At 37.3% G+C, this 13,368-nt stretch overlaps 1 protein-coding gene across 1 annotated transcript; it reads right to left on the minus strand.

The window, feature by feature from the left end:
• Positions 1-1,886: 1,886 nt before the first annotated feature.
• Positions 1,887-12,854, minus strand: LOC139744431 (uncharacterized). The gene is made up of 5 exons (XM_071654870.1): positions 11,711-12,854; positions 9,691-9,966; positions 5,111-5,212; positions 4,348-4,626; positions 1,887-2,326 (listed from the first exon to the last, which is right to left on the minus strand). Exons 1-5 carry the CDS (start codon positions 12,852-12,854, stop codon positions 1,977-1,979), a joined length of 2,151 nt encoding a protein of 716 aa, XP_071510971.1. The 3' UTR covers positions 1,887-1,976.
• Positions 12,855-13,368: the final 514 nt, after the last annotated feature.

Raw genomic sequence — 13,368 nt, forward strand, 5'->3', positions numbered from 1 at the left:
ACGAAACAAAAGCAACATCCTTAACTCGTTTACCCTCAGCCATCGTTTTATTTATAGTTTCTGCATCGCATGGGATGGAGCAGTACAACCCAAATCTCCAATTTGAATTATCATTAAATGAATATCTGTCGAAAATGTAGCCGGTGGAAAATTAAAGAAAACAAACAACATGATGAGAATTATAATATACTTAACGTAGAAATATGAGCCCGACAGACAGGATTATCTTGGCGACCCTGTGGAGATTATTCATTCGTTGATAAATATTTATATTTTTTGTGCATACAGTCGAAAAAGTCGTGACACACTATTCCTGAGCAGTATTGCAGATTAAGCAAAATCCAAAAATCATGCTAACTCATTATCGAGCGATTGCTTCAGTTTGAGGGTATCAGAGAAAACAAACCGCCCATGATGAAAAATAAACTAAAAAATTGAAATACGAGTCCGACAGACGGGATTATCTTGGCGACCCTATGAAGATTACTCATTCATTTGTTGATAAGTGGAGTCGAACAAAAATCAAATGTAAAGTGATAAGGCAAAACACTCTCACCATTTATGTTATAGGGCCTATATACATTTGTCATTTTGATGCTTAAAACCACCATACTCTTCTAACCTCCCACCCTCCCCGAACCCTGTCCCCCTCCCCCTCATTTTCTCAAGTACTATAATAGTCAAGGCGGGGATTTACACTTTCAAAACGGAGATCGGTCTCATTCAGGGGGAACAATACTGAGATCCTTGAGATTCATATGGAAAGAAAAGAGGGCCTTTGTGTAGGATTTACCCTCGCCCTTTTCACATTAGTGACTAAAATCGCGTCGAACTTTGACTTTACGTGTGAAGAGGACCAATACCACTGTAAGGAAAAGAGACAGATTTTTACATGTTTCACTTCTGAATACTTACTGATCTCATTGTAACGCTTGTTCGAAAAGACCTGGGAAAGATCGCAGTAACATTTTGTAATAGCGTGTTTACTGTTTTCATCAGCAGTTCTTTTAGTGCGTGTGTGTTTCACTAGGGATTAAAAGATTAAAATTGTATTTCAATTACATTTCCCTTTGTAAAAAGAAATACGCATATTGCATATTCCTCTCTAACGCGATCTCCATGTTTTCCTGAATCAAAAGAAAAACACAAATACGAGGAAAAACCACGGCATTATAATCATAAAGTGTATGACCATGTTAAAACTTACAATAATAAACAATTCAGGGGTCGGTGCAATATAGTGCTAACCCACACTTTTGTCAAAATTGAGTTACATGCATTTACATAATCCTTATCCTTCACTCTAGCCTCCGTGAAAATATCATATTTGAATTCAACCAATAAGATGGTAAAAATGCATGCATTAATGTTTTATTAATGTACAGTGTATGGACTTTCCAAACACTCAACAGCGATTATCTCAAAGTGACTATTGTGTGGGTTAGCACTATATTGCACCAACCCCTTATTATAAGATCAGCCTCAGCACAAGTTTGTGTGAGTGTGAGTGTGTGGCGCTGTTTTATGAAGAGATATTGATTATATACTTGGTTTCTATCATAAGTCTATATATGGCACCCTGGGTGTTAAGGAAATTCTAATCGATCATATCCTTTCTATGAAACGGGCCGCATGTGCAATTTCCGTTGAGAATATTGCAACTTCAGGGATGTCTTTCCTAATACAGATCAGGCACTCTTATAGCACAGTAATATAACACAACAACATTATAAAAATACAACCATACACAACACAGCCATTGATATTGCTATAATATCACCAAAACGAATAATCAATTGTAATAAAAAGTAACAAGATGCGCAAATGTATGCACGAACATTCCTTCTCCCTGCAAAGTTGGATCATTAGACGCAGATTATGATACTAGCATAGAGCTATGATTATAGCAGAGTGTGACACAACATATTTTCTTTTTATCAAAGGCCTTATCGATTATAGGAAGCAAATAATTATGATTAGGCGAACATCTTTTCCAATTCGTCAACGAAGGTCAAAACGTCCCAAAAGCTCATGCCCAGTTCACGATTCAGTGACGTTACGCAGTACTCGGGTGCTCGGTTCAGCAAGCCGAAGATTTGCACCAGTCTCGTTCCATCCAGTTTCCGAATACGATCGTTGGTGGCGTCTATCCCCATCGACTTGAGCCAGCTTCCGGTGTCCTGTCGGCTCCACATACTCACCCCGGATTGGGGATGGGAGGGTTTGCGCGAACCATGACTGTGTCCACTGCCCTGTCTCGGAGTGGACGCCCCATCAACGGTATCCAGAGGCATTGGGATAGAGTCCAGGTTCAACGAGACGGTAGCTTTATAGAAAAAAAAAGGGGGGGGGGGGGTTGGAAGAATGATAGGAGAAATGTGTCCCGACGTACTCCTGATAATTGTCCCCGCCGAACGAGTTCGAGCAGGGGACTATGAAACGGGCTCCGTACGTGTGTGTGTCCGTCCGTGTGTCCGTGTGTGCGTCCGTGTGTGATCAAAATCTTCAATTTGCTACTTCTCTGTCATTTATGAGCCAATTTTTATTCTGTTTGCTTTATATGATAGCACTACATGGGAGCTTTCAAACTTCTACTCAGAATTTCAGTTGTGACCTTTGCCCTTGACCTTTGACCTATATTGTACATTTTGCTACAAAATGCTACTCCTTCGCCATTTCTAACCCGATTTCGATTCCGTTTGCTTTATGTGATGGCACTAGGTGAGGACTTCAAAACTTCTACACAGAATTTTGACCTTTGACTTCTTTGACCTTTGACCTTTATTTTGACCTATATTGTACATTTTGCTACAAAATGCTACTCCTTTGCCATTTCTAACCCGATTTCGATTCCGTTTGCTTTATGTTATGGCACTAGGTGAGGGCTTCAAAACTTCTACACAGAATTTTGACCTTTGACTTCTTTTACCTTTGACCTTGATTTTTGACCTATATTGTACATTTTGCTACAAAATGCTACTCCTTCGCCATTTCTAACCCGATTTCGATTCTGTTTGCTTTATGTGATGGCACTAGGTGAGGGCTTCAAAACTTCTACACAGAATTTTGACCTTTGACTTCTTTTACCTTTGACCTTGATTTTTGACCTATATTGTACATTTTGCTACAAAATGCTACTCCTTCGCCATTTCTAACCCGATTTCGATTCTGTTTGCTTTATGTGATGGCACTAGGTGAGGGCTTCAAAACTTCTACACAGAATTTTGACCTTTGACTTCTTTGACCTTTGACCTTGATTTTGACCTATATTGTACATTTTGCTACAAAATGCTTCTCCTTCGCCATTTCTAACCCGATTTCGATTCCGTTTGCTTTATGTGATGGCACTAGGTTAGGGCTTCATAACTTCTACACAGAATTTTGACCTTTGACCTTGATTTTTGACCTATATTGTACATTTTGCTACAAAATGCTACTTCCGGCGGGGACATATATTACGCACTGCGTAATTTCTACTTTTCCTTGTTAATTCAGGATTTGGTATCTTAATATATATCTTAATACCTGGATTTGGTATCTTAATATGTATCTTAATACCTGTGATTATCACATGCGGAATGGCCATGTGGGGTATTAGTCTATTCTATCAGTTCTATTTCTTTGGATGAATGATGTCACGTGAAAATGATGCTTTGTTTCGTCATGTACGTCAGTTCAAGGAATGTGGGCTACGATGTCATTGGTGGGATGCTAGGGGTGAAGCAATAAGGATTTCTTTTCTGTTTTCAGCAGTTTACAACAAAGAAACTAACCTACTTGAACATTTTTCATAATATCAACTTGTTTATCTTTTATATCAGTGACAATGAATAATGATTATGTCTTGATATTTGGGTTATAATTGAAAATTTGTAAAGCACATAAGACAGAGTATCCTCAAGGATTAAAGATCATTATGTGATTAAATCATTGAAAACATATCTTACAGACGTCAGAATGATATGTGCATTTTTCAAAGGGCCTATACCTAGTTTCACTATTAATTTACGTGATACACTGTACATTCTAATCAACAAATTCATGAAATTCTTCAGTCAAGTTTTGTTATTGCAACTGATTAAGAAATTGCATCTAAGTAAATAAGCTCTAAATTGATCAGTATTTTAGTAAAGCCATGACACACTTAAAAGTAGTCATGATTATGACAAAACATCGATGTAAGGTAATTTATTAGTCACTTTCAATTCTTATCAACACATGTATATAGGATGATAGTCTTCATCAGAATGCTTATACCAAGTTTCATTGTAGTGTCGACGAAACCTCACGATTCTTTTCATCACGGTTTAATCAAATGATTTCTCGTCTTTAAACCTTAATCAATACCTTCGATAGAGTCACGGGAAACCATTGAGTGAATCGAAGGGGAATCGAGTATTTCGTTTTCTCCACGATTCTCGAGGTCCTCCGAGCTCCGGCCGAGCTCCCCTCTCGGTCCCAGCTCGGCGACCAGTTCCTGCAGACCTTCGTCCAAGTCCGCCTCGGAACAGAGCGACACGTATTTCTTCATGCCACACAGCGCCCCCAACCAGACATCCGGGGAGTATCCGTCCTGTAACTTCAGTGGTATGATATCCTTGTTCAGCGTGTACGCATACGTAGCTTCTACAGAACAAAAACGGCCAAAGTTATAGCATGCGGTTACTTGTATCACTGCTCTACGAGTCACTTATTCCTATACTGCGATCCATTTGGCAACACGTGATTTACCAGCACTTTTCGCTACTTTAACACACACTGGTAATATTCCATTCCTTCCTAAGAATTGGTAGGTATATAGCATCAATCGCATATCGTACTTTCAATCGGGATGGTTTCTCAGTAGCCTATTGTTTCGCTGTGCTGCTAACACGAGAGCAAAGTTGAATCCCACGTTTCACAATTCATGTTAAATAGCGGCAACACGGTCTTTGACAACCGTGACACAATTGTCTTTTTGTCATGATATTTCGAACGTTTGGAAAGGAATTCACTTTATAAGTGGATTTATGCCATTATGATAGCAATCAAAGGATATAATAATTTGTATAAGTATGATAAGAGTAATTTGAAGTATAAAAGTTGTATTTCTGTATAAACATTTACTAACCAGTTCTGCAATTTTGACTTTCCTTGTACTTCCGGGTCATGCCCACCAGCACGACGGCAGATTGCTGAACCGCTTTCGCCATAGCATCCAGTATGTCGCCCTCTGTTGTTACAATCATAATATGATTAGTAATGATTAATGACGTCTTAAAGGGGACCTCCAAATGATTTTCAGACTTTTACATTTGAACAACTATAAATTAGTTAAACGAAGTACAGAGTTGCAGAATTTATAGTGATTGGGATGAGGAATGAGAATGTTTTCAAAATTTATAACAAATTGCAATGAACAAGGATGATGACATGGCAGCCTCACCATAAGAATGCATGAGGTGGTGCTCAAGGAAGCAGAACAAAAGAAGAAGGCATGCCTAGATTCTACCCAGGTGATCTTGTTGAGCAAACGGTATTGTAATGGAATTACACTGCTACATTTCTGAAATATGTGAGGCTCTGATGTCATCAACACTGTTCAGTGTAATTCGTTTAAGATTTTCAGTTTATTGGTTTTTCTGCTCGAGGACAACAATAAATTCCACGAATCTATACATGGAGCTATAATGATTTGTGTACTACATGATGTGAAATGATAAAAATTGTATGGAATGCGCCTTTAAAAGGGAATGAACCCCAAATATGATACGTAGACTGGGTGTATGCAGTAATATCAGTAGAATGCATCAGAAAAAGTTTGAGGAAAAGTTAACAATCCTTATTAATAGTTACTAATTTTCGTAAACTTTATTTAATGGTAAAGTTCCCAATAAAATGAAAGTTGCAAAAGTTTTCCTATCTTTAAGAAGGGACAGAAAGATTTGGTGAATAATTACCGACCAATTTCTTTATTGACTTCAATCTCTAAAATCGTTGAAAGGTTACTTTACACACGATTATTGGAATTTCTCACAAATCATAATATTTTATCAGATTCTCAGTTTGGTTTCAGAAAACATTATAACACAACCCATGCTTAACTTACTTTTATAGACAAGGTAGCTCATGCTATAGATAATTCTGAGCATACAATTAGAGTTTTTCTTGATTTTTCTAAAGCTTTCGATACGATAGATCACGACATTTTATTTTCTAAACTGTGTCATTATGGAATTCGCCGGACACCTCTCGAATGTTTTAAAAGTTACTTAACCGATAGAAAGCAATTTGTTAACATTAACGGCTATGATTTGCAGTTAAAACTTATTTCATGTGGAGTCCCACAGGGCTCCCTGCTTGGGCCCACTTTTATTTATCGTATACATAAACAACCTTCAAAAATCATCGCCAATTTTATCATTTATTTGTTTTGCTGATGACACAAGTTTGTTTTGTTCTCATCGAGACCCTAATACATTGATTGACATGATAAATACTGAGCTTAGGTCTGTGCAATCCTGGATTTATGCGAACAAATTATCCCTGAATATATTTAAAAAAAAAACGTATTAAATGGTATTCAGTAATTCTTTGAATGTTGTTCCTCATGAGATCAAAATAAATGATAAATGTTTAACGCAGGTTGATAACGCAAAGTTTTTAGGGCTTTGGATTGACCGAGAATTATCCTTGATAAGTAAAAAAGTAAAGTAAAATTTTGTCCAGAAATATTGGAATTTTAAATTAGCTGAAACATTTTTTCCCTGTCTATATTGTGCAGAGTATATATTCTTCTTTAATATCTCCACACTTTAACTACGGAATTTTGGCGTGTGGAAATTCAATTACTCTACTGTTAGATTCACTTCTTCGTATTCAAAAGCGTGCAATAAGAATTTGAACCACTCCGGATATTTTGCTCATACCAACTGTTTTTTTCATTAAAACAGACTTCTAAAAATTCCAGACCTATTTTATTACAATCTTGGAATTTTCATGCATAAACTAACAACTAATGAATCAAATCTGTTTTTATATCCACATGTTCCAAAGAAATCGCTCTATTCATTGCTACCCCACTCGTTAGAGTGACGCTTATCCCCTTCCCCGTACTCGCACTATTTTTGCAAAGAAAACAATTAATGTTTACTGGACCCAGATACTGGAATGACCTCCCTTAAGATATTACTTCTTCCTTATCTCTATTTACCTTCAGCTGCGGACAAAGTCTTTCGTCTTTGTCCGCAGCTCTAAGTTATTTAACGATACCGTTTTAGCCCCCTTTTTTTTGTAAACACGGCGAAATACAGTGTATGTACAGTCTCGTTTAAGCGATACTAAATTATTCATGTGGTTCGATAGTTCGTTCTTAATACTGATTTTGCACTGGTACAATTTAAGTTAGTCAAGATAAACGTGTCCGTTCTCCATATAATTTCATGCCTATAAATTCGGGAACCTACAATTTTTACAAGCATCATTGCTTTTGTGTAGGCCCCATCATATTTCTGACATTGATTTGTGATATCCTCAGATGATAATGACCATTTATATTTCTGTTTAATGTTTATTGTCTTTTTTTCAAACATAAGATATGGTTGTACATATTTTGTACTTTTGTTTTATTGTCAATCATTTTGTAATCCCATCACTGAGAAAGTGGAAATATGAAATAAACTTGAAACTTGAACTATCAGTGTAGCCACCACTGAAGGAAAAAGTAACTGCATCTTGTGACGTCACAGGTAGAAGAAGAGAAGAAAGAGAATATCCTGCCATCCCCCCCCCCAAAAAAAAAAAATATATATATATGTATATATACATATTTAACTTTTTTTTTTAATGATGGGTACACATTCCCTCAACTTGTTATTAACATAAAGGAACAATATCCTTCTGAGAGAAAAAAAAACCCCGTAAGTTCTCTTCATTACCCCGAAAGGTGAAAATAATTTTTTATGTTGATTCTTGTTTTTGATTCTCCTTCTTCGGCTTTGATTACGCTTTATTCAAGTTTGGTATTGCCGTACTTGAATTACGGAATTCTTGCTTGGGGGAATACATATTCGACATTGTTAGATAAACTTTTTCTTCTGCAAAAGAATCGTTTTGAACCTTCATATCCGAGCACATACTGACAAGCTTTTCCTTGAACACAAAATTTTGAGAATAAAAGAGTTGTATTTGTTTCAACTTGGTCAATTTATGTTTAATTACAACTGCAACCATCAACCCAAAATATTTTATTCTTTATTTCACCGTAACAGCCACGTACATAATTATCCCACGAGACAATCTAAAGAATTTCATCTTCCCTTAGTGAGAACTGTACACACTCAAAATACATTTGTTTATACCGGACCCAGATTTTGGAATAGTTTAGATAATGATCTAAAAGAATCTGTGAAGTTAATTACATTTAAGTACAAAATAAAAAAAAAAATATTTGTTTTCTAAATATACCAGTTAATTCTGTTCAATGAAAAAACCCGTCATGTTTCACTTTTCCTTGAGATTTTGTAGTGTGTCCACAGACCTTTTCCATCCCTCTCCTTTTCCCTCTCCTTTTCCTTCTCTATTCTTCCCTGCTCCTTTTTCCTCGTTCTTCGTTGTCCAGTATCTGTCTGAGTGCATATCCTGAAATTCTGTCATTTCTGTGTATTGTGTTATTGTTGTTGTTGTCGTCGTTATGTTTTTGTGGCCGATTGCATATCTTCCTTTCCGTTCAATTTTCCTGGTACACCTGGCCCCATAGTGTCTGTGCCACATATGTGATATATTATATAGTTTATACGTTTGCATTCTAAAATCCTAGTTCATAGTATCAGCATCATATATCAATGAGTAAAATGTACAATAGTATATAGAAGAATTTAAAATGAATATGCTTTATTGGAATAATAAATTGGTGCTGTTCTTGTTTTGTTCCAGTGTTCCACGTCTTACAAGCTTGGCTTTTTTAGTGGAACACAGTTTTCCATCATTGTGATTATTTACTATTTTTGTTGCCATGGCAAAGTGCATTGTTTCTTTTTTACGACATCATTCGTGTATATACTTCATATTGTATTGAAAAAAAAAATCCTTTATCAGACGAGTGTAAGAGAAATGAAAAAAAAATGTATCACTTTGGATTATGTCAACTTTTTCTTTTCTTTTCTTTGTGATGATGGAAATAAATAAACTATTGAATTGAATTGAATTAAATTGTTTTAGATGCTTCCTTTTTAGCTTTTCCATACCGGATATAGCAAAGGTTTGACGTCTTCTAATCTATCGATGGCAGAATTAAAACTTTAAGAGAAATCGTAACTTTTGACTGAATTCTCCAAATTGACAAGACCTCACATTGGCAACTGTAAGTTACCTTCTTAAGGTTAGAAATCATACCGGTTCGTAAGAAGATAATGATTTCACAACTTACTTCAGTTGAAGATTAAGTTTTGAAAATCTTTTGTTTCTTCTATTTTGTACTGGCATAATGATAGCCAAATTCGATGCAGTACAATGTGATTTTCACCGATTGAGAAACCTTCAAGATTATCTTCTTTTCTTTTCTATTTTCTTTCATGAATCTGATCACATTTTTTCTTGGAAATATTAATTTTTAAGCCTTTATTGTCAATTATTAGTAAGTAGCGTTCCGACATGCTGGCTTCAGCTCTGTAACATTTTTTTTTTTCTGACTTATGCAATCATCCAACTCACTCATGCAATCAATATCCATCCACACTCTGTAGCCGTTTTTTTGTAAGAAATCCTTCACTTTCAGTAGGATAGACTGGCTGGCCCATTGGTAACTGATCATGACGTGGAGTCCGCCCTCTATCGTTAAATCCACTATTTCCCCCTCTTCTTTCTCGGGTTGCTGCTCCTGCGCATCTCCAGAGATACTCGTTTCCATGTTGTTAAGGACGAATAGCGCCCCCGTGCATGTCTGCTGCAAAGCGTCGTTGGTGGTCTCTGTCTTTATCTTTTGTAAAACTAAGGAGCAAGGAAACAGTAATTGAGAGTTGAGTCCGACTTCCAAGGTGTCTTTCAGCTGTAGTGTATAGCCCCTCTTTAAGGTCCTGTTTACCTTTGGGAGCACAAGATATCACTTTTGATGCATATGTGTAGGTCAGATGTATCACAAAACATGCTACCATATGAATTTTTTGCATTAAAGCCTAAAACATAAGGAGATATTACGTTTTTTCTCATTACACCATAACTGTAAACGGTTTAGTCTGGAATGACTTTTATCATATGTTCACATTTTGCATATCTAACAATACCTAACATAGATTATACTGGTCCAAATTTTTACATAGGTTGTTTCTAGCCCTAACTCACAAATTTGTGATTATGTTGAAGATTTAATGCTATTTTTTTTGTTTCAGTCTGCAAATGATAAATTATGACTTTAACGGATTGATGTCTTCGCGAGTATAAGAAAGATTGGATGACTATTCAAGCCTTAATTGCCCATGTGACCCAAGTGACGTATGTTTGCGTCATTAAAATCGAGCGCGTCGAATGATTTTGCTCTCTCGATGGAAATCTGTTATATCAGTTCTTACATCAAATAAATCTTGTTTCGAATAGCGTTGGCTGCTTGGTAAATGGTCGTTCAAATGAAGACGAAATAAACAAAAATGGCTTATTTTACACTGTCGACCATTGTGGTCCACAACTTTTTCAAATAATAACCATGCGGTAATGTATAACCAAAGTTCATGTTTGGTTATCATTTTTAGACACCCCTGGTTGCGATATGATGCAAATACAGATATCATAGAAATGACTGTTTACGTTTCAATTCGTATGCAAACACTGATCTCATCACTTAAAGATTGAAAATATTACGATTTTTTATGGTGTTTGTTTTTATAATATCTCGAAATTCTCAGTAATGGAATCTTGGTACATTCAGGTAGGCTATTTATACATTGTTTATTCAACAGTTTTCATGGCAATACTTCAGACATTTTTAAACTATGGCATTCATTTACCATATGCTGATGAAAGGTTCTAAATGTGAGTTAAGGATAGAAACAACCAATGTAGAAATGTCAATCAGTATAATCAACTAGTAGTTTCACCTGACGTTACAATTTTGACGGCTGGCCCTATGACCAAAAAACTCTATATGAGAATCAGTGCAAGGCGAAACATGTCAGATTCGTGCACTAAGATAGCATCAGGAAAACAAAGAAAACATTTTTTTAGAGTTGTCAATCGACCTTTAACCTCTGACCATCGACAGAGGATCTCAAAACTTTCTCTGCCGAGTATTGACCTGGTACTAATGTACACTTATAGTTCTACGAACATACCTTCGTGCACTTCAGAGACATGGGAAAATCAGTGAAATTTTAGAAGTTGAACTTGTTCTCTGTCCTATGACCTTTGTCCTTGAACGCGTGTGCCAAATTTAAGTTGATGAGCACAGCTTTGTCGACTCATATACACACATGCTTACTTTCATTTGGATATCTCAATGGCTTTTAAACTTATGTCGTCCACAAAATCGATTACAGACGGACGAAAGGACAAACAGACGGATGAGTGCAGACATCCAGACAGCTGCTGTACATTGACATGCCTCCGATGACACCTGAGGCTTCATTTCAGTACCCATGCCCTGAAAGAAGTTAATCCACATAGTCTGGTTAAAAGTTTGTATTTGAGGTTTGATTACTGTATTTTGGAGACAGCGGATTAAACGTTGAGACATGCCACTTACCGTCACAGAGACTTTGAGTGTGTGTCATTAAGGCCCTGTTGGCTTCAACAAACGACAGTCGCCATATCGCCCTCGCTGCAAACATTTTTTCATCCTCAGACGAACTCTCTTCGTCGAGGAGTCGCTCCAGGAGCACGTGACCTCCGAGATCAACGATCACGCGCTTGTTGTTGTCGTTGATGGCCAGTTGGTTGATGCCCATGGCGATCTCGAGAAGCGAGTAGCCGAGATGCCCGAGATCGTTCAGGCAGTCGGCGAGGACTTTCAGCAAGAACTGGACGCAGGATCGGTTTAGGGCGATGCGGTGTGTTTCGGACTCTTTCACTATGTAAGCGAGGGATAGAAAGGACTCTGCTTGGATCTCTGGGTTAGGGGACTCCGTGAATGTCTGTAGCGGCTCAATGATGTCTACGCAGCAGGCAGAGACCTCAGGGACCCTCCAGCAGCAGTTGTATATGATCGTGATCACTGATGATACGAGTTTGTTTTCCAAGTTTTTCGGTGTCAGGACAGAGAAAAGAAACTTCAGACAGCCACTGTCTTCGAAGCGTCTGCAGAAATTTGCGGAATAGTCAGTTAAATTCACACAACAGGTCAACAAGATGGATAGAAAGTCCAGGGACAGATTAGATGGAGCACTAGCAGGAAGCATTGTCTCAGAAGATCTGGCCATGCCCATGACAAGTTCACTCGTGTCACTCTTTGGCACGTCATCTTTTTCTTCTCTTTCTTCGCATTTATTCCCGTCTATCATTTCTTTTGTCCTTTCGTCATCTTCCGTTCCTCTACATCTATTTTCCTCATTTATCTTCACCTTGTCACCCCCTTCTATGTTTTCTCCAGCACTGGCTTGCTTTCCTTGCGCAGCATTTTCATCTGGAGCTGATTGTGTCGGGAATCCCTCTTCCACGAGAGCATTCCAGCATTTCTTAAAAATTATAGTAAAATCGCGAATATCCGTCAAATAATTAGTCACGTCATCTGAAAGATCCCACTCCTTCAATTTCATTGTAAGCGAATCCAGTTTCCGAAGATACGAAGTACAGTCAACTGTTACCACATCCGAGCATGTTGCAAAATGCTCAAACATTTCGTCTATTTCTTTGAAGAGCACAAGAAGCTCTGTCGTATCTTCTCCCGCCATGTGTCTAAATGAATTCCAGTCGTTTTGAGAAGGAAAGTCACCTACAGTCGAGCTCCAGCTGTACTTGAGTCAAGTTGCTCGATATAATCTTCCGAAAGTTAATCCAAGTGATATCTTGCTCGAGAAAGAGCGACAAGTTTCAGAGAGAAAGAAGGAAAAAAAAAAGAGTCCTTATAAATTCAAAACCAAACAAATATATTGTAATATTAAACAGCAAACGCAATATAGCTAGTAGAAGACAACGTTCCAAACACAACTCTGTTTTTTATCAAAAAGGGCAACACAAAACATAGACGGGAATTAAACTACAAATAAGAGGCGATAAACAACTGCGGGATTACTGTAACTCACACTACACCAAGTACGACCCGGCTGCTCACGTAGCACCGCTCGTCTCCAGTCCCCAGTGATTAAAACAAGAACAGGAGCAACAAATAATTGCCTCTAGACTTCCAAATTTTCCTCTAAAATAAAACTTTTCAGTATGATGTAATACCACCAAGGCAACATCTCA

Source organism: Diadema antillarum, unplaced genomic scaffold (assembly GCF_040938485.1).
Source record: "Diadema antillarum isolate AM-2024a unplaced genomic scaffold, OU_Dant_1.0 seq00001174_RagTag, whole genome shotgun sequence".
In the NCBI taxonomy this organism is placed as follows: domain Eukaryota; kingdom Metazoa; phylum Echinodermata; class Echinoidea; order Diadematoida; family Diadematidae; genus Diadema; species Diadema antillarum.

Excerpts from the sequence above, each read along its gene's own strand:
- LOC139744431 (XM_071654870.1), bottom strand. The coding sequence starts at position 12,854 with ATGGCGGGAGAAGATACGACAGAGCTTCTTGTGCTCTTCAAAGAAATA. Across the intron at positions 9,967-11,710 it reads CACTCAAAGTCTCTGTGACG|TTTTACAAAAGATAAAGACA; the intron begins GTAAGTGGCATG and ends CTTGCTCCTTAG. Across the intron at positions 5,213-9,690 it reads GATGGATATTGATTGCATGA|AGGGCGACATACTGGATGCT; the intron begins GTGAGTTGGATG and ends TTGTAACAACAG.